At 42.9% G+C, this 27,162-nt stretch overlaps 1 protein-coding gene across 1 annotated transcript in view; it reads right to left on the reverse strand.

Moving 5' to 3' along the window:
* Positions 1-1,998: 1,998 nt before the first annotated feature.
* The window catches only part of ANKDD1A (ankyrin repeat and death domain containing 1A), a 39,284-nt gene continuing 14,120 nt past the window's right edge, over positions 1,999-27,162 (reverse strand). The window contains exons 5-15 of the mRNA XM_039865297.1: positions 24,487-24,591; positions 23,693-23,791; positions 20,142-20,240; positions 19,481-19,579; positions 17,291-17,389; positions 11,917-12,015; positions 10,790-10,888; positions 9,775-9,870; positions 7,677-7,881; positions 5,633-5,764; positions 1,999-4,617 (exon numbers count right to left, since the gene is read on the reverse strand). Of these exons, the coding sequence (XP_039721231.1) occupies positions 4,556-4,617; positions 5,633-5,764; positions 7,677-7,881; positions 9,775-9,870; positions 10,790-10,888; positions 11,917-12,015; positions 17,291-17,389; positions 19,481-19,579; positions 20,142-20,240; positions 23,693-23,791; positions 24,487-24,591 (1,194 nt within the window). The 3' untranslated portion in view covers positions 1,999-4,555. The remainder of the gene's footprint in view (positions 4,618-5,632; positions 5,765-7,676; positions 7,882-9,774; positions 9,871-10,789; positions 10,889-11,916; positions 12,016-17,290; positions 17,390-19,480; positions 19,580-20,141; positions 20,241-23,692; positions 23,792-24,486; positions 24,592-27,162) is intronic.

A 27,162-nucleotide genomic window follows, 5' to 3' on the forward strand; every position in this document is an offset into this window, starting at 1 on the left:
ACTGGGCTACACAGACAGGACTGTCTGAAAAGCAGATCATGTCATTTGCCAATTTGGTATGACTTTAGGTAAGTTACTTAATCTCTCTAAAGTGCAATTTGCTCATTATTAAAAAACAATAGCTACCTTTTATTGAGATACTATGTGCCAGGTACTTTTGATGTCTTCTTTTTTCCCCGTCAGTGCAAAATTCGAAACACACATAAAGCAGAGAAAACTATGTCCCCATCACCCAGCTTCAAAAATGATCAACTCATGGAGAGTTTTATATCATCTCTTACCCCACCCTCACTTCTTCCACAATACTCATCTCATCACTGGATTACTTTAAAGCAATTTCTGATACCATATCTCATCTGTAAGTACTTCAGTATGTACCTTCAAGAGATAAAATAACCATAATGCCAGGATCACACTTAAAAATTCCTTTATATTATCTAATATCTAGTCAATGTTCCCATTTGTCTTTTTATGATTGATGTTGTAATTGGCTCCCAAAGTTCATATTTTGCATGTGATTGAAATATCTCCTAAATCTCTTAAAGTACAAGTTCCTCCTCCCTCTTATTTTTTTCTTGCCATTTATTTGTTGAGGAAACAGGCTCATTTGTCCTATAGAATTCACTAGTCTGGATTTGGCCGATTGCAGCCATGTGGTGTGCTTTAACTTGTTTCTCTGTCCCTGGTATTTCCCATGAACTGGTAGTTACATCTAGAGGCTTGATCAGCTTTGGACTTAATCTTTTTGGCAGAAATGCTTCATAGGTAGAGCTGTGTGCATTCCATTGGGTAACTTTTGGAGACACGTGATGTCTATTTGTCTCTAAGTTTTTAAAACTGGTCAGTAGGTTGTGTTGTCAGTCTGATCTAGTCATTGGAAAATTCCCCTGATGGTTTTGCTGCCACTGCTGATCATTGCACAGAAGCATCATTTCATTAGGGGTTACAGAACAGTGACAGTACTCTTAATTTTTATCATTCTGCATTTATTAACTGGAGTTAGCTGATTAAAACACACATACACACTCCACCCCCACCCTTCTCTCATCAACTATTTGGTTTCTCTGAGGTACAATTTAGACAAAATCAGCGTTGATGCTTCATTCCCTCTAAGTTTTCAGAATATTGAGTTGGCCATACTTTTTCAGATTTCATCCCTACCACAACCCTGGTTAAACTGACTACAGGTGCGGTCACAGAGACGACGAGAGATCGAGAGACTCACCACTTGGCATCACACAGTAAGGGGCAGAGCTGGAATGCCAAGTTAGGTCTGACCATCCCTAAAGCCAGTGATCTGTCTCTGAAGATTACAGTGTCCTCTCTGACTGCCTGTGACTTGACAACTGTCATGAGTCATGGAAGCATGTGATAAACCATGAAGGCAGGGCTTGCTGTTTTTAAATTAGCATTGAGGCTGCCATAGTTTCACTGTGTGTGTCTTGACTTCCTAACAATCAGGGAGCTCCTATGGGCAGGGCCTTGTCACACATGCCACATATGGTCAGAAGCCTTCGCCTCAGCCGGTGCAGTAATGACTTATGGACTGCCCGCACTTTTCAAAGTCTCCCTGTGTGAGCCATGACCTCTAACAGCGTTAACTATTCCCGGGCTCTATACCCCAATGACTGCCATTTCCAGCCCTGACTGATTTTGAGTGCTGGCCAGTCTTCTACAGGCACCCCATACTCTACTGGCAAAAGCCATACCCATGTCCCCCCTGCCCAAATCTGCCCCTTCTCTCCTAAACGCTATCATCTCGGTTCTCAGCATCACTGTTCCTCAGATTCCCCAACTAGAAACACAGCCATCTTGGACCCCCATTCCTTTTCCTCAACTCCCATGTCTCAGGCTGAAGCAGATGCTAAGATAAAACTTTGGGTGCAAGATATTTATTAAGGATCGAAGGAAGAAAACTTGTAGAAGGGAAATGGATTGGACAGAGGGAGATGTTGAGTTGTGATGCAGGCCCAACCAAGCACCAGCTGACTGGGTAGGGAGCTCTCTCGAGCTAGTAGTGCCCATTGGAATAGTCTCATAGAGAGCCGAGGTGGCCAGGCCCTCTGCACATCGGGCTCCTCACAGCCCGCCTGCCCCTTTAGCTCACTTCTCCTCCTTCCAGCTTCCTGTGTTCCAGCCACACCATTCCCCTAACAGAATGTACCACTGTATAGACTGCTTTTTGCTTGGAACATGCTTTGCCCATTTCTATCTTCTAACCTTCCTCTCCTTTACCTTCTTCGAGGAAGAATAAATCTCATAGTTCTCTGCATACACCTGTTACAGCACCAACTGCATTATATTACATTATTGATATCCAGCCCCTACTCCCCCGGCCACCCCAGACCACAAGCTTCCAGAGGACAAGAACTATGGGCTACTCAGCTCTCGTCCCTAGCTCCCGGCAGATTGCCTGGCATGAAGTAAATATTGACTACTGGTGGTGAATTTGAGCGGTTGTGGTTACATAGAACCAATCCACAACAGCTTGTCTGATTTGAAAGTTTGCCATAGAACACCCAAACGAAAGAAACGAGTATTGAATTTGCGAGAGATATTTCAACATGTCGATTTTATTTAAGAACTTCCTTTTTTGTCTTGAAAAAAATACAAAATTCATTGTGCAAAATTCATCCAGATAAATGATCTAAGTCCCCTGTGGTACAAAATACCTTTCCCAAATGGAAGAGATGGAAGAGGAGGGTTTTCCACCTCAACACAGCACTTGCAGAGTAAGGGTGCCACATGGCCATGAGGCTGCGTGCTGGGCAGGGGTCTGAATCCTGTGAACTGTGAGACCTCAGGCAAGACACACCTCTCAGATCATCAAGTTACTGACTACAAAATGGGCTGATTTCAAAGCTTTTTCTTTCCATAAATTTTAGTTAGGTGTAGGTATTTTTTTATTAATAGAATTATTTTTTAAGTTAAAAAAATAGTAGATAGGACAGAATTCCCTTTCCACGGCAGTTTCCCTTATATTAACTTGCATTAGTGTTAGAATAATGTTTGCAGGTTTATCTGTTGGATAAACTCCTAGAGATGGGATTGCTGGGTCAATGGGTAAATGTATTTGTAATTTTGGTAGATAATGCCAAATTCCCTTTCAGAGGATTGTACTGTTGTGAATCCCACCAGCCATGTGTGATAGCTGAAGCCCCTTTCAGCTCAGTTTTTACTCTATCGCCTTCCCAGGACTCAGGCCCAATGGGTAACTTTGTGAAGTTTTTCTAAGATATGGGCTCCTTGGCTGGCTACAGCCAGCTTTGCCACATGCAAGAGAGCTCAAATTAGACAGAAACAGCTTTCAGGCAGAACTTTCAGGGTTCCTGAACAGACAGTTCTCCACATGCTGTGAAACTGTGAAGCTTCCTGAGTTACATTTCCCTGAAACCACACTCTCCTGCTGGTGTGGCTGAGCTGCGCAATAACCTGTGCTTGCCTGGCACCTAAAAGCAAAGCTTCAGACCAGCTGCACCATCCAATATGGTTGCCACTTGCCACAAGTGCCTATTTAAATTTCAAGTAATTAAAATTAAATAAAATTTAAAACTCAGTTCCTCAGTCACACTAGCCGCATTTCAAGTGCTCAACAGCCACAGGCTGGTGGCAAACATATTGCATAGCACAGATCCAGAATATTCCCATCATTGCAGAAAGTTCTGTTGGATAGTGCTGCTCCACAGAGGTGAGCCTTTGTATGGAACTATTAAATATGAAGAAAATGACAGCTAAATGCAAGGTGTGACCCTGGACTGGATTCTGGTCCAGAAAAAGAACATGAATAGCTCAAATGAAAAAATTTGAATAAGGCCTGAAGATAAACTAATAGTACTGAATCAGTGTTTATTTCCTGGTCTTGGAAATTATACTGTGGTTATGTAAGATGTTAATATTTGGGGAAGCTGTATTGCGAAGAGTATTTGGAAATTACTATTTCTGCAACTTTTTTGTAAGTGAAATGATTTCAAAATAAGTTTTCAAGCTTAAAAAATTATAAAACGAGGGAAAAATGAGTGTGTGCCTCCTGGAACTGTCAAAGTATACAAATACACTTGGGAACAGAAACAGCTGTGGAGTAAGCACAGCATTCCAAAAGCCAGTGAGTGAGTTAAGGGCCATCCATTTTGTAAGTGATGGATGGAGCCCTTCGCCAGGTAAGGGAGACAAGAATGCTGGATTTGACACCTGACCTCACCACCTAATTAGCTTCTTAGCCACTGTGAGCCCACGTTCTCTCCGAAAAGACGCCCCTTGCACCTGGGGACTGCTGTGAGGCTCCGAGGAGATGATGGAGATGAAAGTAAGCTGAGAGATGTGAAGGAAAATACCTGTGGGAAAGGATTACCTGCAAAACTTGAGACAAGGCCCTGGACCAATCCTTGTGAAAAAGATTACAAACATTTGCCTGCTGGCCCTGCATGACTATGTGTTTCAGTAAGAAGCAGCTAGAGATCTGATAACAGTGATTTTTTTTTAAGCCCTTAAATGGTGGTCATCTGTTCAATGGTCCCCAGTCTGAGGTCCCATGCTCCTGAAGGTCCAGCCCCTCCAGTTACATGGCTGTGCACCTCCTGGGGGCACTCGGATCAGCATTTGCTTTCTTCCTGATGCTTTCTGCAAAAGACAAGATTCCTATTGCCTCATGCTGCCTAAGTTCTGCTGCATAAGTCTAGTTTTAGGTTTTAATAGGCTGCCATATTTGTGTTAAAAGCAGCAACAATAATATTTAAGAATATTTTGGAAAAAGAAAAAAGTCATACCTAATTCCTCCACTCTGAAATGACTCTGTTTTCTTACTCTGCCTGTGGCAGCTGTGGAATAGCCACCATGCCAGGGGCTTTCCCTTTTGCCCTCAGTAACATGCTATCAATGTTTATTCTGGTTGCCACATGACCAGTATAGCCTTCACTACTATTGGTGACTGCCTAATACCTCATCCTGTGACATTTTATAAAGCTCCTCGCTAATGGACATTATGGTATTTAAGGCTTTGTCCATGAGCTGACCTTGTTTTTAATGAGGAATTAGTACTGGAACCTTTTATCCTGCCTGTCTGATGAGATGCCCTGAATTCCTAACCAAGCTTTGGGGATTGAAAAAAAAAATGATTTTGCCCTTTTCCAAAATCTTATTACATTCTGTTTGTTTAATAGCTAGGATCCAAAGGTTGTGATGGCTTCAAAAATTTTATTTGACCAGATCTGACTGGTTCAACTCATATTAAGCCATTCTGGCCCATATGTCTTAATGTTTATGAAAAAGACCTCTGCAGGCTGTTCCAGGCTTATTCCAAACTAGAAAAAACAAAGTATAGAGGGCTGAAGAGGAAGAGACTGTAGTGTCGGTGGCTTTAGGGCTGTGAATGTCTTAAGGATCATCTGGGCCAACATCCTCATTGCACAGAGGGGAAAACCAGGGCTGGGAGGCACCATGACTTGCCCAAGGCTCCACGTGAGCTCTATAAAGAGGCAGGGTGAGGACCAGGAATTTGGAAGGTTCAGGTCCAGCGCCACAGCCTGTGGTTTGAGCAGCCCTTGGAAAGCCCTGACACATTCCAGTGGGGCCATGCAGCTCTGACCCTGGGGCCCAGCGCTGCCCTGAGCAGGAGCTATGCAGGAGATGCTCTTACCAGCCAGGTCCCTCCTGCCAATGGCCACAAGGCCCTCGAAGAGCGCTTTGCTGGGGTTCTCACTGGTTGTAGCCATGCCATGCAGCCAGATGAGCAGCATCCGGTGGCCATGCTCCCGGTAGCTCTTGGTGCCTGAGGACCATGAAGGAAAAAGAGAGAGGGAGAAGAAGCCAACCTGGCCCACTTAGCATGAGCCAGGCCCAAGAACGTGTCTATTACACCCTGTACTGCCTCCTAAACACCAAGCCCTTCTCTGTGCTCTAGCAGAGCTCAGCACAGAGATGAGAGAGGAGGAGCAGACTCAGATGGGGGCAGGGTACGGATTTTGTATTGGGGACTCTTGAACTTCCCCCGCCCCAGTCTACCATGCATACTGTTAGTGTCACTCTTAAGAGAGAGAGATAACGCACTCATTCTTGTGATACCACAATGCACATGATTGTACGTTTTATCTCTGGCTGCTCACGATCTGTGCCTTGCATGTTAGTGGCCCTAGCCTACAGATGAGAAGATGGCTTAGTCAGAGACAGAGCTGGCCATGTCCTTTCTTCTGCACCAGTGTTTCTCAGCCATAAGTACTCATCGGGAACACCTAGGAAGCTTTAGAATATAAATGACACCTCCACTCCCAGCGATTCCAAAGTACTTGGTTGGGTCTGGGTGCAGCCTAGGTACTGAGTGGCGTGGAAGCTTCCCAAGTGATTCCAGTGAACAACCATGTTTGGAAAATAAGTGCCCACACCTCAGTGCCAGTGGTGGGGTTAACTTTTTATTAAACTCTGTGACTAGGCCTGCTGTCCCAGCTGGGGACACACGCACACACACTCACACACACACGCATGCACATACACACACTCAGGCACTGATGGGCACAGCCATAGGATCCAAGTCAGTCTTTTCACTGTGTCCTCTGACTTTCTGGCCCTCAGCAGGCACTTTCTCATGGTGCTGTTCTCGGTGTGGCAGTTTCATCTGACCCATTTATTCACTAGCCCTTGCCCCCAGCCCCGTAATTTATCAGTGCTCCTTTATTGTCTACGGAAGTTCTTATTTAAAATAGAGTTCACTTTTCACCCCCTGCTCTATTCCACTAATTGGTTTGCATATTTTGTGTCTATTATTGTAGTTATATAAATAGTTGAGTCTGGTTGAGTTAGACTCTCTTCACTTTTTTTTCCCCCCCAGAATATTTATTTATATATTTCCTATTTATTCTTTCAGGTAAACTGTAGAATCTTTTAGCCAAGTTTCAAAAACCTCCTATATTCATTTGATTAAAACTGGATCAAAGTTTTAGTCTAATTTGGGAAAAATCAATATCTACATGACACTTTTCTAGCTAAGAATACGAAATGTCATTCTGCTTACCCAAGTCTTATGGTTCACCTAATTTTTATTGTTTTACTCATGTTATTCATATCTTTTTAGAAACACACATGTCATAAATGGAATATCTTTTTAAAAAATATCTCTGTATATTTTGCCCACTTATTGATACATAGGAACACTGTGTACATATATTTGTATATTTTATCATATGTTTAGCCATTTTCTTGAATTATTTTAATCTAAGTTTTCTGTTGATTTTAGACTTCCTGTGTATATAATTATAGCATCTGAAATTAATAAATTTCTCTCTTCCTTTCCAATATTTATACTCCTTATTTCTATTTCTGTTTTGTGCCTTAGTACCAGGGCCAAATTTTCCAAATAGATGTTAAATTATAGTGACGACAGCGATTCCTTTCTTTTTACTGGGAATGCCTTAGTTTCATGTTTGAATGATGCATGCCAGCTCCGGATGATTCATGAAGAATATGAAGTTCACAGACCAATGGGGGAGGGAAAGGCAGAAGGCATAGCCGGTGCAAAGGCCTAGAGGAGTGAAAAAGCACTCCGTGTGTTGGAAATGGCATGTGCCTTTGTGTGGCTAGGCTGGGGTTGCACAGGCTTTTTCCCCAGAAGCACAGAAAACTGAATACATCTCAAGTGTCCCCACCCCTCTGCCCACTGGTTGCTCCGGGGTGCCAAGGCAAGGTGGTACCTGTCCACTGTTGCTCGATGGCGTGGACATGGGCCTCAGTGAACTCCCAGCAATACGCGAGCTTCTTCCATTCATGAGGCTGCAGGTACCTGGAGGCCAGTCGCCACAGCACAGAGCGGAACTGCTCTGTTTCCTGCCGATGGTCCTGCTTAAAGGTCAAGCTTTTCCTAGAGGGGTCACCAGGGTCCCTGCAGGAGAGGTGGTCCTGTGGGGCAGATCCCCACAGTGCATCGGCCATCTGGGGGAAATCCCTGCCAGGTTCTCCCTTATGATCCTGGACTGGGAACTGGGACTGGCATCATTATGGATCTAGAGCTTACTGTCCACTACTCTGGCCTCTATGCCTTGCCTTGACCTCTGGAACCTAAGCCATTCACACTGTTCCTCCATCCAGAATTTCTCTCACCTCCTTGTCCCTCAACCCCATTGCCATAGTCAAAAGACCACCCAAATGCCACCTCTTCCAGAAAGGCTTCCCAATTTCTCTTTTTTCCTTGTATTCTTACATTAAAGTTTTGGTCAACAGAATGACTCAGCAGCTGTGGCTAAAACCAAGCAAGCCAAGAACCAGGCACTGGACTTGCTGAGTCTCAATAAGGAGTGAAGGGTGCTATTATAGAATTCTTTCTATGCAAAACGGATGACAAAATGAGAGGTTACAAAAGCAATAGCATAAATTAAACCCACAAAAGCCTAAAGTAAGTGAATGAAGAGTTCTGATTGTTAAAAAGCTCACAGTGAGAAAAATCACCCTGGTGTCTGTATTTTACATCTTGGTCAACAGTGTCTGGCCAGTCACCTGTGAGGTGGTAACCTAGGAGCTTGGCTCTCACCTGGGTGGTAAAAACCGTTTCCCTAGAGCAGTGTTCTCAGGTCCACTGGTACATTGGGGTCCTCTGAGAGCTTTAAGAACTACTGATGCTTGGTCTCCAGGCCAGAGATTCGTTGAATTGGCCTGGGGGTAGGGAGGCAGAATTCATGATTCTAACTGTGCCTCTGCCTTACTGTTGAGAACTTTTAAAGAGTGAGGTGGCTTAGAATTAATCACAGAGATGAATCACTTCATCAAACCCTTGGTAGTAATATCTTGGGGTTACATTTAGGAGCCTCTGTTGCAAAGGAGTTGTAATGCTTATGAGAATCTAGCGTGTCAGTGAAAGAGAATATCTTATGATTCCCAGTGAAATTTATTATTCATCAACTGACTTTGGAATAGTGATTTTTTATTTGAGAGTTGTAAGTCAGTAAACATTAAAATGTCTAAGACATTTGAAGTTCACTTTATAGGTTTAATTTATTGGATTTACTAGGGTAATTTAAGCATTTAGGAAGCATTTGAAGTGCTTGAAAAGAAAATCCATTAAACGTATTCATTTACTTTAAAATGTTTACAGTAGTTTAATTAACTAAGTTTAAACATGAGACCAAACATTAATCAAAAGGCTTCCTTAAAAGTGACTGTTAAAATTTACTAGGTTGTATAATAGAATAATAAGATTTATAAAATGAATATAAAAGTTTAAGGAAAACTAGTTTCTAAATTTGTAGACAATTGAGTATTAATTTTTAAAACTGAAGAAATGTAAAAATTATTTTCTGTGTATAAAAACAACCCACAAAGACACCAAAAAACTTCCCATCCCGTTCCCATTTGCTGATAACTGGAATAGCAAATATTTGCCCTTAGTAAGCCACTCTTTCCCAATTCCACAGCAGACATCACTAATCAGTCCCAACACACTTTCCTACTGGGCTCAGAAAGTTGCCTGAATACAATACTCCAAGCAGCAATTCCAATCACCTGGAGATTGGCAGTGAGCTATAAGCAACTGGCCATCTCTTTATCCACACATGCATGTGTTCATCCATCAACCAAGAGTGACAGCCATGTCCAGTAGTCTTTCTACATTGGCGTGGACCTCAGTCAGCCTTATTTCAGTGTGGTTTGGATAATCCCCCATCCCCAGACCCTCACAAACAACCCTAGTAGTAGGTAAGGCAGGGATTATTACCCCCTTGGAAACAGAATAAACAGTTCCACCTCGAGCAAAGCCGCTTCCTTTCCAACTTGGAGAGATCAAGCATAGGGTGTCAGTACCTTCTCCCATCTGTAGAAACGATCGGCTTTTATGATCATGTCTACCAGGCTGACGTGGTTGCTGCGGGCGGCCACTGCCAGGGCGGTTTTTCCTTGCTGCAAGTAAGAAGCGAGGAGGGAAGCCACAGTTTCTACAGGAAGGATCTAGCACCGACTACAAACTCTGCTGCCCAAAGAAAGCAGTTCCCAGAAGTCTACACTGGAGAGCAGAAGGGCTTTCTGAGCATGACAAGAGAGGTGGAAAAGTCATAGGTAGAATAAAGTAATAATAATAATTCCAGCTACCACCTCTTGTGTTTCTTTAGAATTTAGGAAGCCTTAGAACAATGAAACACAAGCCTGCATAACTCCAACATTACCTGTGAAATAGTTGTTACCAGCCCCATTTCTTGGATGAAACAAGAGCCCAGAGATGGGGCTTGGGCTTATTGTGTCCTATTTGCCCACCTCCCCTCAGTCTCCCAGCCCTTTGCTCCATGCCTACTGCACAGTGCTGGCCTCAGCCACTCCTAGGACCTGTGGGGAAATGGGAAGCTCCTTTTGGAGTGTGGTCAGTTGCCCTGGGGCCCAGCTGAAAGCAGGGAGCCCCTCCCAGGTCCAGCCTCAGGGCCTGGTCTGCCTCCTCGCCCCCAACCCTCCCCATCCCACCTGAAGGGCTGGCCTTGCTGGGCCACATATACAAATGCCATTCTTTTCATGAGCCTGTGACCTCCCAGATCTCCAGCCACCTGAGGAGGTAGCTACCTCAGAAGGGTTTGTGGAATGCTGACGTGCTGCTCCTCCACTCCCCCACCGCACTCCCCGCCAGGTGATTTAAATGCTGAGGGATCTCAGAGAAGGCCAGGGAAGGTAATAAAGGGGCAGGAAGTCTTCCTAGAGGAGGTTGCATTTGTGCTAGTATATAGGGATGGGGAGGCCTTGACACTCTGAGAGCAGGAGGCATTTCAGCAGGGTCTCTGGCAAACAGGGAGCCATGAAAGCATGAAAGGGAGGCTGGTTGTGAGCAGAGAAGTACCTTATCTCTCAAGTTTAAGTCAATCCCCGCAACCAGGAGCATCTCCGCTATGTCCTGCCAGGCGTGCTCCGCAGCAAGGTGGAGGGGCGTCTGCTGCCTCTGCGGAAGAAGCCAAGGGGATGGGAGGATCAGAAAGGCATACAGGATGGGCCAAGGCTCAAAGCCAAGACAGGACCAGAGTGGGTACACACCAAGCTGGAACTTAACAAAGGATTATAACTTCTCTAAGAAGTTATGGGAGGCAGGGAGTAAACTAGGTTTAATAATGAACATAATACTCAGCAGAGAACAAAAAAGTGGAAAGAATAAAGAAAAAATATTACTTGATAACCCACCTAAGTCCAGCTCTGTAATGATCCTGTATATTATATTTATAGTTTTACATATTTGAGATCATCCTATATATATACATTTTGCATTCATTTTTATACTTAACATAATACTTTCCACATATTATAAGCTCTTATAAATGCTGTTTTTAATAGCTTTATAATAGTCTACATCCATACCATAATTTACCTAACACTTCTCAGTTTTTAAATTTTGGGGTCATTTTCAAATCAAGGACTGCTAAACAGTACTGCAATGAATATCTTTATGCATATTTCTCGAAGCTGAATTCTCAGTCCTGCAAATACTGACCATTTTAACAGTCTACGATATATCCTGCCAAATTGCTTTTTACTCTTAGTGGTTCTGTATGCCAGCACGGAGGACTATATGGTTGGGAGGTGGATTGTGGAGATAGGGATTTAAAAAGGCTCCTAACAGATCACAACTTCAGGACTCAGAGGCCTCTTGTCATTACACAAGACTGCTTCATCACCTCTTCCCTGGGAATTTTCCTTAAGGAAAAAAGACAGCAAAAGGAAAAGGTTGAATGTAGGGAGACGTTTACTGCAGTGTTATATATATCATGGCAAAAACTTGAAAACCACCAACATGTTCAAAAGAGAAGAGTGGTTAATAAAACAAAGTTACCTTTAACAAATATTCAAATAGCTTTTTACAAGCTAAAAAAGCAATTCTTCAGCTCTGGTGCCATGCTGATACACCACAGTCCAGCCCTGCCAGCCCAAGAGGGTGCCAGGCTCCATGGGGCCCAGATGGTTTCTGCAGCCACTTACGTTGTCAGTGGCATCCAGGTCACTGCCGGCATCAATGAAGAGCTGGACCAGCATGGGAAAGTTGTACCTCACAGCGAGATGCATTGGAGAGGCACCCTGCTGAGGAGGGAAACATGTGGATCAACTGACGTGTCCCTCCCAGGACTGCCTGGCTGCAGGCGGGTGCTGCAGGATGGGAGTATGGCGGGGTATGGATTTGGCGGTAGCCTGAGGTATTTATAGCCCCAAAGCCTGAATCCCTGGGGTCTAAAACTTATCCTTAAGGTGGGCAGGGACCTGAAGACCCAAGTTTGAGATTTTGCTATGCCAGGAACTCACTAGGTGACTTTGGGCAAGTCATTTCCCTTTTCTGCTACTTTTCATCAGGAACAGAAAAAGAACATTAGGTAGAAACTAAGGAATCTGGAAAAAGTATGGATTTCAGTTAATAATAATGTATTGACAATGGTTCATTAATTGTGACAAATACACCATACTAATGTAAGTGGTACTAATAGGGGAACTGGATGTGGGGTATATGAGAACTGTTTGTACAACCTTTGCAAGTTTTATGTAAAATTATATATATTCTAAAACAAAAAGTTTATTAGAAACTGCAGAACACTGTGAATAGTATGCTTTAAAAGGGGGGCGAGGGTGGAGAGACCCACATGAATATGCCCAACCGATTTTTGACAAAGGTACAAAAGCAACTCAGTGGAGGAAGTTAGATAGCCTTTTCTATAAATGGTTCCAGAGCAATTGGACCTCTGTAGGCAAAACAAACAAACGACATAAGCCCTTGGACTGAAACCACACATCTTACACAAAATTAACTCAAAATGGATCATAGGAGGAAAACTTCAGGATCTAGGACTAGGCAGAATTCTTAAATTTGACACCAAAAATACGACCCAAAGAAGGAAAATATTGATAAATTGGATCTTGTCAAATTAAAAGTGTTTTGCTCTGCAAAGGATCCTGTTAAGAAGATGAAAAGACAGGCTACAGACCAAGAGAAAATATTTGCAAGTCACATATCTTACAAAGGCTAGTTCTAGAATATAAAAACAACTCTCAAAACTCTACAGTTAAAAATAAACATTTAGAAAATGAGCATAAGACATGACTAGACAGTTTACTGAAGAGGATATACAGATGGCAAAAAAGCACATGAAAAGATGTTCAACATCGTTAGCCATCAGGGAAATACAAGTTAAAACCATGATGAGATATCACTATACACATATCAGAATGGAAAAAATTTTAAAAAGCGACACCACCAAATATTGACAAAGATGTGGAGAAACTGGATTACAAGTACATTGCTGCTGGGAATGTAAAATGGTACAGCCACTCTGGAAAACAGTTTTGGAATTGTTTATAAAACTAAATATGCAATTACCATAGGACCTAGCAATTGCCTTCTTGGCATTTATCCCAGAGAAATGAAAATGTGTGTTTATACAAAAATCTATACATGAATGTTCATAGCAGCTTTATTCATATTAGCCCCTAACCGGAAACAACCAGATATCCTTCAACAGGTTCCTGTAAATCATTACAAAATAAAAAATAACCCAAGAGAAAAATGGTCAAAGGCTATGAACAGACATTTGATTAAAAAGGGAATACAGAAGACTCTTAAAAGGAATATAAATTAATACCGCATGGAGATAAAATTCTTCACTCATCAGATTGGCACAAATCCAAAAGCTTTGCCAAATGTGTTGACAAAGCTGTGGGGAAATGGGCACCATTTTATATTACTGAGTGAGTATAAATTGATACAGTCCATAGAGAGAGCAATTTGACAGTATGTATAAAAAGTACAAGTGCAAGTGCCCTTTGACCCAACAAATCTATGTCTAGACATTTATTCTACAGATATAATTCCACATATATGGAATGATATATGTGTAGATTTTTGTTGCAGTATTGCTTGTAATAGCAGAAGATTAGAACCACACTTATATAGAAGACAATTTAATAAATTATGGTCCAACCATGGAGTGGAATACTATGCAGCTATAAGAAAGAATGAGGAGGTTTTTAAATATATATACTTATATGGAAAGATCTTAAAGATATAGTTATGTGATAAAAGCAAGATGCACATTCTCCAATAAAAGGTACTGGTGCTTCTTGGAGAAATTGATTCTAGGACTAGGGCAGGAAATATATAGGATGAGTCAGGAGCATCTTGTGATAGAAAGTAAAGAAGTGCTCAAAAAAACACAGTGATGTACATACACACTTACTAGAATGACTAAAAACCAGGACACTGACAGTACCAAATGCTGGCAAGGATGTGGAGCAACAGGAGCTCTCATCCAAGGTGGTGCCCCCTTGGGAAACAGTTTGACAGTCTCTTACAAAACTAAAGATGCTATTACCATATGATCCAGCAGTCATGTTCCTTGGTATTTACCCAAAGGAGTTGAAAAGTTATGGCTCATAAAAACCTATATATAGATGTTTATTGCAGCTTTCTTCATAATTGCCAAAACTTGGAAGCAACCAAGATGTCCTTCAGTAAACAAATGGATAAATAAACTGTGGTGTATCTAAACAATGGAATATTACGCGCTAAAAAGAAACGAGCTATCATAGCATCAAGCCATGAAAGGACACGGAGGAGCCGTAATGCATATTACTAAGTAAAATAAGCCAATCTGAAAAGGCTATATAATGTATGATTCCAACTATATGACATTCTGGAAAAGGCAGGACTATGAAGACAGTAAAAAGATTATGGTTGCCAGAGGCTGGGTGGGTGTGGGTAGGGGTTGAATAGTCAAACAGAGGATTTTTATGGCAGTGAAAACATTCTCTGTGTTACTATAATGGTGGATACATATCATTATATATTTATCCAAACCCATAGAATGTACAACACTAAGAGCGAACCTAACATAAACTATAGACCTTTTTTTTTTTCAATTGGAAGAAAAATGTAAAACCTAATATACAATATTGGTGAGAGGAGTAAGAAATGTGTGGCCCACACACTGCTGTGGCTCTGCACATTCGCACAAGATTTTTAGGAAGTGATTAGGTTTATATATCAAGAACTAGAAAGATGTTCACAACCTCAAATGCCCACTTCTGGGAATCTTTCCAAAAGAAAATTTACATGCACAAATAAAGCTGTACCACTGGCATTGACAAGTAAACTCGATGTCATACCTTGTTAAAGAGGCTATTAAATCATGACCCCTCTAATATCAGACCAAATGTCATCATCAAAAGCTATGCAGCAATACAGAAATGCTGTATTGCTGGGCACAAAATTATATATATATATTATAATTCTAACTATACTAAAATAGGTAATTTTTAAAAAATTGTTATAGAGTAAATAAAAAAGCATATCTGTGGTAGTAGAATATGGATGATTTTATTACATTTTCTAAACTTCCTTTAATGAATTTTAAAGTGTAATTTTGTTGGCAGATTTAAATTAATATTTGAACATATAGAGAGACATATTGTGTTCTATATAGGAAGACTAATTATTAAAATCATTTAAATGATCTCCAATTAGTTTACAGTAGTACAGTGATTAATCTAAATCTTTAATTTTTTGACAAAATTACCTTAAATTTCAATTGGAAGAATAAACAGGTGAGAATATAAAGGGATAAAAAAATTATACTAACAAGAATAATTAAGGGAGACTATTATATATGACTTTAAAACAAATTATAAGGCAACAATAAAATAGTATGGTACTGGCTCAAGATTAGAAATACAACTCATTAAAAAAGAATCTTTCACCCAGAAATAGAACCCATCATATATCAAAATGTAAATATGTGATGATGGAAGGAATGAAAAAGCACTAAAATATGTTAGAATTATTTAATAAATACAGTTGAGATAGAGACATAAAAAATTGCGGGGGGAACATCTGTTATTAATATATCACACCATATGTAAAAGTACATTTTAGGAAGATTAAAAAGAAACATCAAACAACTAGAATATTACTAAATTAAAATTCAAAGCTTGTGTCAAGAATAATTTTGATTTCATAAAAACTTACACCTTCAGTATGTCAAAAAATTATAAGAGCAAACAACATACATGATGGTCCAAAAATTAGTTTAAAAAAAAATACAAACGAAAAACTCACCATTAGGGCAAAGGTTCTGAAGAAATAACTCACAACAGAAGAACAAACTAGAAAAATGAGTTAATGGGAAAAGTTCAATATAATCTAAGAGATTTAAAATAAAACAATAACAAAGAATCATTTAACTACAAAATTGATTAATATCTAATATTGGTGAAAGGTCACTCAAAAATGACTAGGAGCTACATGCTGTGAACTTTCTGGAAAGCAATTTAACAACTTATATCAAAAATCATAAAAATGTTTTTATTAGTTGTCCTAGAAATCCAGTTTGGAAAATTCATATATAATACAAAAGAAATAAAAAATTATACGCCATAAAGATGTTCATGAAATCAATATTTATAGTGGCACAATCAGAGCCAACTTAAATATCCAACAGTTGAGGAACTGTTAAGTAAAATGTGATGTGAACACTGGACCACATCTGGCATGGTCAGCCCCTAAAAACAGCTACTAGGAAAACTGCAGCAACTCTGGATACCTGGGCTGGGTAGACTCCACTGGACTAGAGTCGAGATTCTTGCGTCTTGATGGGGAAAAACAAATAAGCGTCCCCCTTTCCAGAATTCTGCCTTAGCCTGGATTCATTCTAGTTGGAGGTGCTGAGGAGAAACTGAGAGGGAATAAAGTATTGCTTTACTAGAGCTTTGGGATTAAGGATGCCTTTTTCCCTCTATATTCCAATAAACTGTGTTACACTGTCTTTACAATAATTTTAAATAGAGTATTTATTTCAGCTATATGAAATGACCTCTTTCTAATTTAAATAATAGATAGTTCCTCATTTATGTAATGAGAATAATAACAGGACCTATAGATAAGGAAATAGAGGCCCAGGGAGGTCAAAGCTGCTCGCTAAAGGTCATTTAGTTTTTGAATGGCAGACCCAGGTCGCAAAGCCGAGTTGTCTGACACCAAAGTCCACGTCTTAACCACAAGGTTCCCTGTCATCTATGGTATACTATGTGTACTACAACATAACAGGAAAAAAAATGAACAACCAAGAGGCTAGATGTATAATAAAAAGATCATTACTAAGACCCCATGGATAAATGAGTGGAGAACAAGAGGAAATTCACTCGGGAAGAAGTGCAACCTTGGTTTCTAATTCTGTTCCACTAGAACCTTATTTGACTTTCCTACCTGTGGCCAGCTTCCCTGGTCCTGGGCCCCACTCCTACCCCCCTCCCCAATCAATGAGGTCGTGGAAGACTTTGCAGAGGACACTCCCTTCAGCCCAGGCCCCACACTTACATAATCAGCCACGTTGGTGCAGCCTCCTGCGTGGATGAGGGCCCGGGCCACATCCTCAGAGCCTCCAAGGGCTGCGTAGTGCAGGCCGCTCTGTTCCTTCTACAGGAAAACAGGAATCATTGCAATGTCCCCTCACAGTGAGTTTACGAAGCACTTCGGGATTCATTATTCCATTTTTGTCTCATACCCTCGTTCTCCCGGACTACTATCCCCCTTAAACCCTGAGGCTGGAGAAATCAATGACTTGCCGAGGCCTGGTGTCTAGCAAAAGGAGCTCATTATGGTCTCAACTTTTTCTCACTTCCTCTCACAAACTCTGACACATAAGTCATGTATATCTCCGACACATGCAGAGTATAGACTCTGAGGACATGTTTTCAAAGAAGGGGACAGTAAGATTTGCCAGTACAGGGCAAACCCTACCTGGCATGAACTGCCCAGCTGGAGCTGGTCTCAGGGTATCCCAGCAGGACTTGCCAGGGCCAAAGCAAGGGCTTCCTCCCGGAAGGGCCTTCTAAGTGCTCTTCTTCAGTCAGAGCCAACCCCTGGCCCAACAGTGACCTCACATGAGATACCTCCCCACTCTGCCAGGCCAGCCTCACTAGGTGACCAATTATCTCAGATTGCCTGGGACTTAGGGTTCCCTGGGATACAAGACTTTCTATTTTAAAACCAAGACATCGTGGAGCAAACTGGAACAAGTTGGTCACCCTCTCAAAGACTGTCTGAGTGAGCGCACAGAGTGGGTGGGAACCAGGCCATCTCTCAATGAGAAATGCATTCACTTTGGGTTTGCTCCCTTCTCAGAGACCCTGATGCATGACACGGAGGGGTAGGAGTGTCCATACAGAACGGGGCCTCTGCCAGAAACCAAGACTAGAGCACAAGGCCCAATGCAGTGGGCAGCTCCAACCCCACCAATGGCCACCAGCTGGACACAACCTCCCAGTCTCGAAACTCCTATGCTGTTACTGTTAGGAAGCCCTCCCAGTGCTGGGCACAGAGAAAGGGCCTCATTGACCAAAGAGCAACACCAGAAGGACACATTTGGGTGCCCTAAAGCAGCTACTTTCCTTCTCTGGGCCTTGGAGTCCCTCACACCCTCCACTCCCATACTCCTAGGCTAGTAGCTCCAACACCTTCTAAGGGAGTTCTGTAAGTGTTTTGTAGCTTATAAAGCATGATTCACAATTAGGAAAGTTTAACATTGATATTATTAAATTTACATTTGCCATTTTGCTATTTAATTTCTATGTCTCCTATCTTTTTTGTTCTTATTTTCTCCTTTACTTTGTGTCAAATATTTTAGCATACCATTTCAATTCCTGTTTTCAAACTAGTTTTGCTATCATTTATATTTTATTATTTATTATCAATATTATTTTTGCCGTATTTTTGAAATTTGGAACAAATAGTGAACAGACACTGAAGCCATTCAACCAGCCAAGAAAGACTATTTGTCATTGATCTAAAAGTAAAAAGCAAAACAAAACAAAAACAAAAATACCAACTCCTTACTTAAAGAAAGACCACAACCCACCTTTCCAGGGGAGAATTTCTAGTGACTGACTTAAGGAAATACGATGAGGAGGAACAGAAGAAGCCTGTCCCAGAGTGACACCCAGGCCCAGGTTTGAGGGCTGATGTAGCCCTTCACAGATGGGCCTCATAATGGGGAACCACCCCCACACTGGGTGGGGCAAATCTTCATGACCGAGTCAGGAGATAGGCTTCTCAAACTCAGCTTTGCTTCTTACCAGCTTGTGACCAGGAAAAGTCACTGAACCTCTCTAAACTTCATTTTCCTCATCTGTAAAATGCAGGGGACATTTTTCTGAAGTGATAGTTATAAAGGTGTTTTGTGAACTATCAAATGCCTAATGATAAAAAGACACAAACAGATGTTGGGTTTCTATTCTGTCCTGGGCACTGTGTTCATATTCAAGCTTCACAGAAATGTAAAAAAGTAAGTATATATCATCCCCATTTTATAGTTGGGAAATGAGGCTCATAGAAAATAACTTTCCCAGATCACACAGCTCAGAAGTGAAGAAGCCAAGACCAGAACCTGGGCCTGCTGCCTCACAGCCTCTGCTCACACGATGTTCAGAAATCATTATGGCTGCTACTGTTAACACGGTTTAGCTCAGCAGCCAAGGGCAGACATCAGTCATGAGGAGGCCTGGCTACCTGGGTGAGGGCATTCACGCTGCTCCCAGCCTCCAGAAGGAGCCGCACACAGTCGGGGTGGATCCCTTCAGCAGCTGCGTGCAGAGCAGTCAGACCTTCCTGAAACACACAGGAGAGGTATGAGGATGGCAGGAGCCTAAGGCCAGGACCTGAGGCAAGAGGACGCCCATATGCCAGGCTCCGGGGCTCTCTGAGCTCTCCACTGTCCTGTTACTGAGGACAGTGAACTGGTTTTTGTGGTTCCTTGAGCCTCACACCTGATTTTCTCACTTTGAGGGGCATGTGGTACATTCACCCCTCCTCCACACCCGTGTTCACATTCTCCTCACCCTCCAAGCTGCCTCACTCCTGCTTTCTGTCCATTCCCTCCTACTCCAGGAAGCCATCCCTGATCGTCCTGGCCACTGAGACTTCTCGCATCTTTTGAGCATACAGCCTGTGTATGACTTCTTGGTAATCCCTCATGCCTCGGGCCCTGCAAAGTCTGGAATTTTGTGCTGCTGCTTAGCTTTTCCTGGTGGGCTAGTAGTCCAAGAACATGTCCCTAGCTCCTGGCTTCAGGGCCTCTATGACAGAAAACTAGGCTGCATCACTGGCGGGAGTTCCTTAAAGGCAGGGAGTGAGTGTCATGCATCTCTGCGTCCTCCAGGGGGCAACTCACCACATTCCTCTCCTCCAAGTCCAGCCTGATGTCCAGGAGTCGCTGTAACACAGCCAGATGGCCCCGGCCAGCAGCCAGGTGCAGGGCTGTGTTCCCCTCCTACAGGGAGAAGGGGCTGGGAGAATCATAGATCCTCTCAGGCTCTGGGGACCCGCTGGAGCCATCCCCTTATTTCACAGACATGGAAATTGAGGTCCAGAGAAGGCAAGTGACATCTTCAGGGTTGCAGAGCAAATCATGAGTTGCTGCAACACAACCAGGTGGACTCTACAAACTGTAGCCTTACGTACTAAGCCAATGCCACCCTGCCCCCTGAGAACTGTGCGAAAAACTACAACTCAGGGCACTTTCAAGGGCCAAGTCCTGGTCTCTCTTATACTACAAGGCAGACACATTACTTTAAAAAAAATCCCTACCTTCCATGTTCCTGTCTAAAGTTAATCCCTTGCTGGGGACCCCAGATCACCATCCCCATCCTCTGCTTAAGGCCACAGCTCCAGGGACTCTCCCTGTGCTCAGGCTGTACCCAGCCAGCCACATGGCCCAGTCACTTGCCTCCTTGTCTTTGTTCAAGATGTTAGCTTTTCATTGACTAGTGTGGCCCGCCCTGACATAATTTAAAACTGGAACTCCCACCCCTGTCCTCCTGATCCCCTTATCCTGCTCGGCTTTTCCTTTTCCCCATAGCACTGATAACCTCTAACAGTTTATAATTTACTTGTAACTACGCTTATTATTTATTGTCTGACTCTGCTGTTAGAACTTAAGCACCACAGGGTGGAGAATTTTTGTTCTCTGAAGTGCCTAGAATAGGGCCTGCAGCACATGGCAGATGCTCAATAGATATTTGTTCAGTGAGTAAATAATGTGATGGAGAGCTTAACCTGTGTCTTTTGGAAATTGAAAGCCAAAGGACTGGCATTTGCCTCACACTTGAGAAGTCCAAAGGTGACTGTGAGAGCTGAGAGAGTGGAGCGGGTGGGGTAGGGCAAAAGGCACAATATTTTTGTATTAAAAGTGGCCCCTGCTGAGGGGTTATCCTCAAAGGGATCTTACTAGGACACCTAGAGGGGAAAGGACAGCTGGAAGTGGCCAGCCGGAGAAACAGTATGTCCCTAAAGAACCACAGAAGGCAAGGATACCTGAGGAACCCACGGAAACATACAGAAGGGAAGATCCAGCTTTGGCCATTCATCACATCCAGAAGGCCCCTTGGACACATCTAGCTGAACCATTGATGGGAGCCTCCTAGCTCAAGCTCTTTCCTCATCCTGGCCTGTCGCAGTACCTTCCTGAGGTAAGAATCAGGACATTCACATTTAGGCATAGATCTTTAAAGGGCCCGATGAGGATGTGAACATATACCAAAGCCAAAGCAGTACTTAAAAGAGTTAAAAACATACCCACCCCATGATAGATCCCACACATACATAAAACAGCTATAACTATCTTATGGGATCAAAGATGAAACATTTAAATTTCCCTTATGATCATCATCGTATTATATTAATAAATAAACTTAAGTTTAAAAATTCCCCTCAGCGGCTTTGTTCCGCTGCTCTCCCACCCTCTCCACTCACTGCAGCAAGCAAGGATCAGGCTGTGGGGCTGTGGCCACAGTGTGAAGTCTCTGTGTTCAAAGAGACACAGAGAACGTGAGTGAACGGAGGCGAGCCCGACACGTGCCCCCAGCGAACAGGGCTGTGGAGACAGGGCAGGGCTTTCTCTTTCCTTCTGGGTTATTAATATCCACATCTTGTCCTTTGAAGATGCAGGTGGCACGAACCCCCTACTAGGGCTGGGCAGGGCAGGGCACTCAGAGGCAGGAGAGGCTGACAGTAGGAGGGCTTGGCCTTGGGCCCAGTGCCTTCTGCCCTCCACCTGTGGGGGTGCCCAGCCTCTTTACATCTGTGAGGTCCTGTCAGCATCTCCCTAATGTTCCCAGTGGAATTAATCACTTTCTCTGGGCTCTCAAAGCCTCCCTACCGTTACAGCACCTGAGGCACGACATGCGTTGTCATTGATTCTGACAAGTCTATCCCCCTATGCAGCCATGGGGTCCTAGCAAGAGTCAGACCTTAAGTGGTCCAGAACCTTGTAAAGCTTACTTACTGTGGCCCCTCCCCAGATGAAATACTCCTCATCTGAAAATATAAAACTCAACAGGGCCATGCAATTTTAAATGCTTCTTTCTAGAATTTCCAATTGCAAGGGTTCTGGGTAAGTTCATCAAAGCTGGACTTTCTTGTTTTTTTTTTTTTTTTTTTTTTTTGGTTTTGGTGATCCTGCTCTCTCGGGGCCCTAAGTAGAATCATTGTTTTGCCTCCTGGGTAGATGTGTCCTGGTAAGGGCTGTCATTGATCCCTCTTTGTATTCTCAGTTCCCAGCACAGAACATGGCCATTTCCAGAGATAGCCATGTTTCTGAAATGAAGGAAATCAGCCTAATTCAAGTCTCAGGATCCGACTCGGTCTTACTCAGTCTTCATCCCTAAAGGATGAGTGTGGACAGACAGATTTGTTGTAAACCCAAGGGCTCAGTGCCCCAGGAGGCAGCTTGGTGAGAGCGAGGAGCACAGGGCTAAGGCATCAGGATGCTGGTTCCAAACCCAATTGACATTTGTCTTGCTGTATGATCTTGGCTAAAGTATCCTCTTCTCGGAGGGGGGAGTGGGAAAAATAAATACATAAAATGTTTAAAATAAACAAGTAAATAAAAAATAAAGTATCCCCCTCTCTGGGCCTCAGTTTCCACATCTGTAAAGTGAAAAGGTTGAAGTAGCCTTTGATATAGATGCCTTCCAATTCTAAGATTCTACAGTGCATTCGTCTGTGAACTCCGTCACTAGCTTAGAAACAGGACTTCTTCTATTCTGGCCAAGGACATTAATCAGAAAATTAAAAATGGAGTTCGTCCCTTTGATGAAATCATTGTTTAGAATTTGCTGCAACATCTTTGCCTAAGGATTCACAAAGGTCCATTGCCACAAGTCATTTGTAGGGTAGTCCCTTGAGGCCCCATCCCTCACCCCTTCTCAGATAGGTGAAATCTACTCTGAAAGAAATGCTCCCTTGTCAGTATTCTTATTCTACTTTTGCCATTACCATAGTAAATTACTAAATCATAAAGAAAACAAATAACCACAGATGTATGGCTACCAACCCCCTAACTCTTCCCATGCCCCCTAACAAAAGACGTCCTCAGTGGAATCACTGTCTGCTCAAACCCATCCTAGACAGCACTACAAATCAATTCGATTTGCCATCCTGACTCCCCGCATTAGCTCATAGCTCTTTACTAGGATTGTGGCATTGAGTTCCTTGAGTAAGAAACCGTCATGGGCATCTCTGTGCTCCTCCCTGTAGCACAGGGCAGGCCCATCGAGTGTGCTCAAAAAAGGCCTGTTTAAAGAACTTCGGACACACTCTCGCCTTTGGCTGCCTGCTTCTCCAGCATGTTGGAGTCAGAAGTAGGCACAGGAGAGCTGTCAGCACCCATCCCTGTCAGGAGCCCAGAGCCTGGCCCTCCCCTGGGGCCCACGGTCACAGTACCTTGTCTTTGACACTGTGGTCACAGCCAGAGCCCACAAGGAAGTCCAGAGCATCCAGCTGCCCGTGTTCAGCTGCCCGGTGAAACGCCGTCCTTCCCAACTGACCGGTGAAAAGATAGTGAACCTTCCGTGCCTGCCCACCTGGCCTTCGTTTCCCCAACCACTCTGGGCTTGCAGTGGCCTCTCCTGCCCCAGACACTCTCCCCTCCCCTTACCCAACACATTCTGCCTAAAAAGCCCAGATCAAACTTCCCAATAAAACCTCTTGGGTGGGTCTCTCCCCAACTGAAATCCTCCTGCAGTCCCTGCTGCCTACTGAATAAGGGCCAGATTCCTATGGCTGGGGGTTGAGGTCTCCATGAGAGACCCCAACAATCCCTATGGCCCTAACTCCCAAGATTGTGATCAAACTGAACTGACACACAAAGGGTCTTTTCCATCTCTAAAGCTCTAGCGATGCTCTCTCCTCCATCTGGAATGCCCCTCTACTTTCTAATCTTAGCAACAAAATCCATTTCATTCACCAAATGCCACCTCCCCCAGGAAGGAAAAAGGAGTTATTCCCTTCTCTAACCTGTCTAGTCCTTATCAGAGCCTCTCTGAGGGAACGAGCCATGTTCTGCTTGTGTCTTGCTCATTTGTGCCCTAATACCCTTTTTAGACCAATAGCTCCCTGAGGCAGGGTTCAGTCTGCACTTACCATAACTCACAGGATGCGCTCAAGGAATGGGTAGGAGTGGCCCCAGGAGCCCCAATCCAAATGAAAAGGACAAACAGCCTTGATGCCACTCTCACCTTGTCAGCATGGTCCAGGGCCACGTCCTCCAGGTCTTCCATTATGAACGCCAGCACTGGCACATGGCCTTTTTGGGCTGCACAGTGCAGTAAGGTAAGGCCATCCTGGAAACAAACCCAGGGTGGTCCCTGCAGTCTACGAAGGGAAGCCCTTCTCACTGGTTGTCTCCCAAAAGCAACATCTTAGTTGCAAATCCTATTTTTACAGCCCAGAGCCTCTACCCTGGCCTTGCGTTACAGCTAGATTATTTGAAGCACTGTTTTTCAAATAGATTGCCATCGGTGGTCATAAAAATCAACAGAACAATGTTTTACATCATGACAGTGGTTTTTGTTACACAGGAGTAGCATTTGTCAAATCTCAGAGATCATAAATTTAAGATTTGTGTACTTCACTATATGTAAAGAAATTGAACCCTAGTTAATAATATGCATGCTGATGTATTTAGAGGGAAGTACACTGATGTCTCTAATTTACTTTTAAATGCATCTAAAATTTATAAAGAGCTCTAAAACTCATCAATGAGGAATTAAACAATTGCAGACAAAAAAGGCCCACACACTAAACCTGACAATCTCAGGGAAGGCCAGCATGGCGGGCCCTACAAACTCAAAAGACCGAAATTAACCACACGGAATGGTCTGAACATGTAAATTCCTAACTAAAAGCGGGTCATGGTGGGTAGTCACATCCTGGGCCTGTAGCTTTCTTCACAAAGGTCAGTATTTACATCAAGTAAGCCCTTCTATAGTCTTTTTGCTTCTAAGATAACATATACTTGGAATGTCAGAGTAATCCCTTTATCCGGGCCCCTCAGGGCACAGCCTACCGCACCAGACAACAGAACCTCTTGTAGGGGTTTTGTAGAATACTGTCCCTGTGTTAAAAGTTGTAAAATGTTAATAATTAACTATCATGTACTCACTAATAAAAGAAGTTCGTGTCTCTCTGTTTTACTTTTTATCCAATCCAAGAGACTTCCCTGCCTTGCTTTCTCCCTCCCCCTTAATCTATCACCAATGGATTTCATGTAACCTTCCTTTTGTCTCCTCTTTTGATTCTAATGCATAAAATAAGCTGCAAAACTGCCATTCTCCGGAGCATTTTCTTAATCTGATGAGATTTTGCTTCCCGGCAGTTTAGCTCAAAGAAACTCATTAAAATTCTCTACAGGTTTGGATGTTTCTTATGTCAACACTTACTTGGTACATTAGGCAGGATTCCAAAGAAGCCCACCCAGGACCACCCTGAGGACCGGGACCAGGTGCTAGGTACCAGCAGGGGTCCGTTGTGCCCCCACTGACTCCCCACTTTGCATCGGGTGAACTTGGGTGAGTTTTTCTTAGAATTCCGGACCTCTCTGTTTTAAGGTAGGAGGCCCTAACTTTATTTAAGCTGATTTAAAAAATCTTCCAGGTGGTATTAAAAGTTAAAAGTTGAGGTAACTCATGCTAAGGACAAGTGTTGAGATAACTCAGAAATAAAGAATAAAAATGGGTGGCTGGTTTTTAATTTTAGCTTTTCAATTGGAATTACTTACTGTGAATATGACCAAACCTTTTGCTGGATAAATGAGAGTCTGGACTTGTTCAGCTCTGGAGATAAGGGTCATTTGCTCCCTCCAGCTCGATTCTTAGTTGACTAAGAATCTATGTGGAGGTTTTTGATGGTATCCTTCAAAACAAGCAGGGCTCCATAGGGAATTCCAACACAACTGTAATTAAATAATGGACTCGTCTGGGGACTCACACATAAAGGCTGGTTACCTAGTGCTCTGAGTCCTCACGGTTATATTAGACAGCAGTGGGGAGAAACCTAGATGTGTAAGAGGGTTGAAGCAACTTGGGAGGCGACAGGCCCTTAGAGCTCAACCCATAAGCAGCACACTTCAACCCACTACACAGTATCCCTGGACTCTGCAGATCTCAAAAGAAAACTAAAATTAACCTGAGAAATCATGCCTCCAAGGCCGGCAATTTCCCAGCCCCCAGTCTCCATTAATTCTCCTGCAGATACACAATTCCTAGGGAAACTGCACTTGCAAGTATGTACAGAAATGGGAAGATTAAACTAGAAGTGATATCAACTTAAGATGGTCAAAATGGAACTCTTTTGACACCTAAATTATTTTTTGTGTGTGCACAATAGGAAAAGAAAGCTGGCTCAAAATCAAACTGAGTGAATAGGGTAGGAGACTTACCTCAAACGGCAAATAGAAACCTCTAAAAAGGAGAACAGGGCGGTGAACACACAATTCAGTGTATATATATGCCTTACTGTTGAATTGTACATCTGAAACCTACTGGATTTCATTAACCAATGTCACCATAATAAAAAAAAAAAAATAGAAAGAAAGAAAGAAAAAAGAAAACAATAGGGGAAATCAGATGAGGGTTATTCAGGTACTTTGTGTACTCTAACTTTTCTGTAAATCTAAAATCATTCCAAAATAAAAGTTTATTAAAAAAAAAATTAATAAAACAGAGAACAGAGAGGCCGTCTCTTCAGGAAGTTAATAAGAAAATTTCAGACTGTCTCTGAACCTAAGCAAGTTTCCGAGGCTGCTCAATGCCAACGCCCAGCTTTTACCTCTTCCCTAACTGCCACGCGGTACCCTTTAATTCATTGTCCAGACTTACTCTCTTTTCCTCCTCCTCCTTCTCTCTCTTCTACGC

This window comes from Pteropus medius, unplaced genomic scaffold (genome assembly GCF_902729225.1).
Source record: "Pteropus medius unplaced genomic scaffold, Ma_sr-lr_union100, whole genome shotgun sequence".
Classification (NCBI taxonomy): Eukaryota; Metazoa; Chordata; class Mammalia; order Chiroptera; family Pteropodidae; genus Pteropus; species Pteropus medius.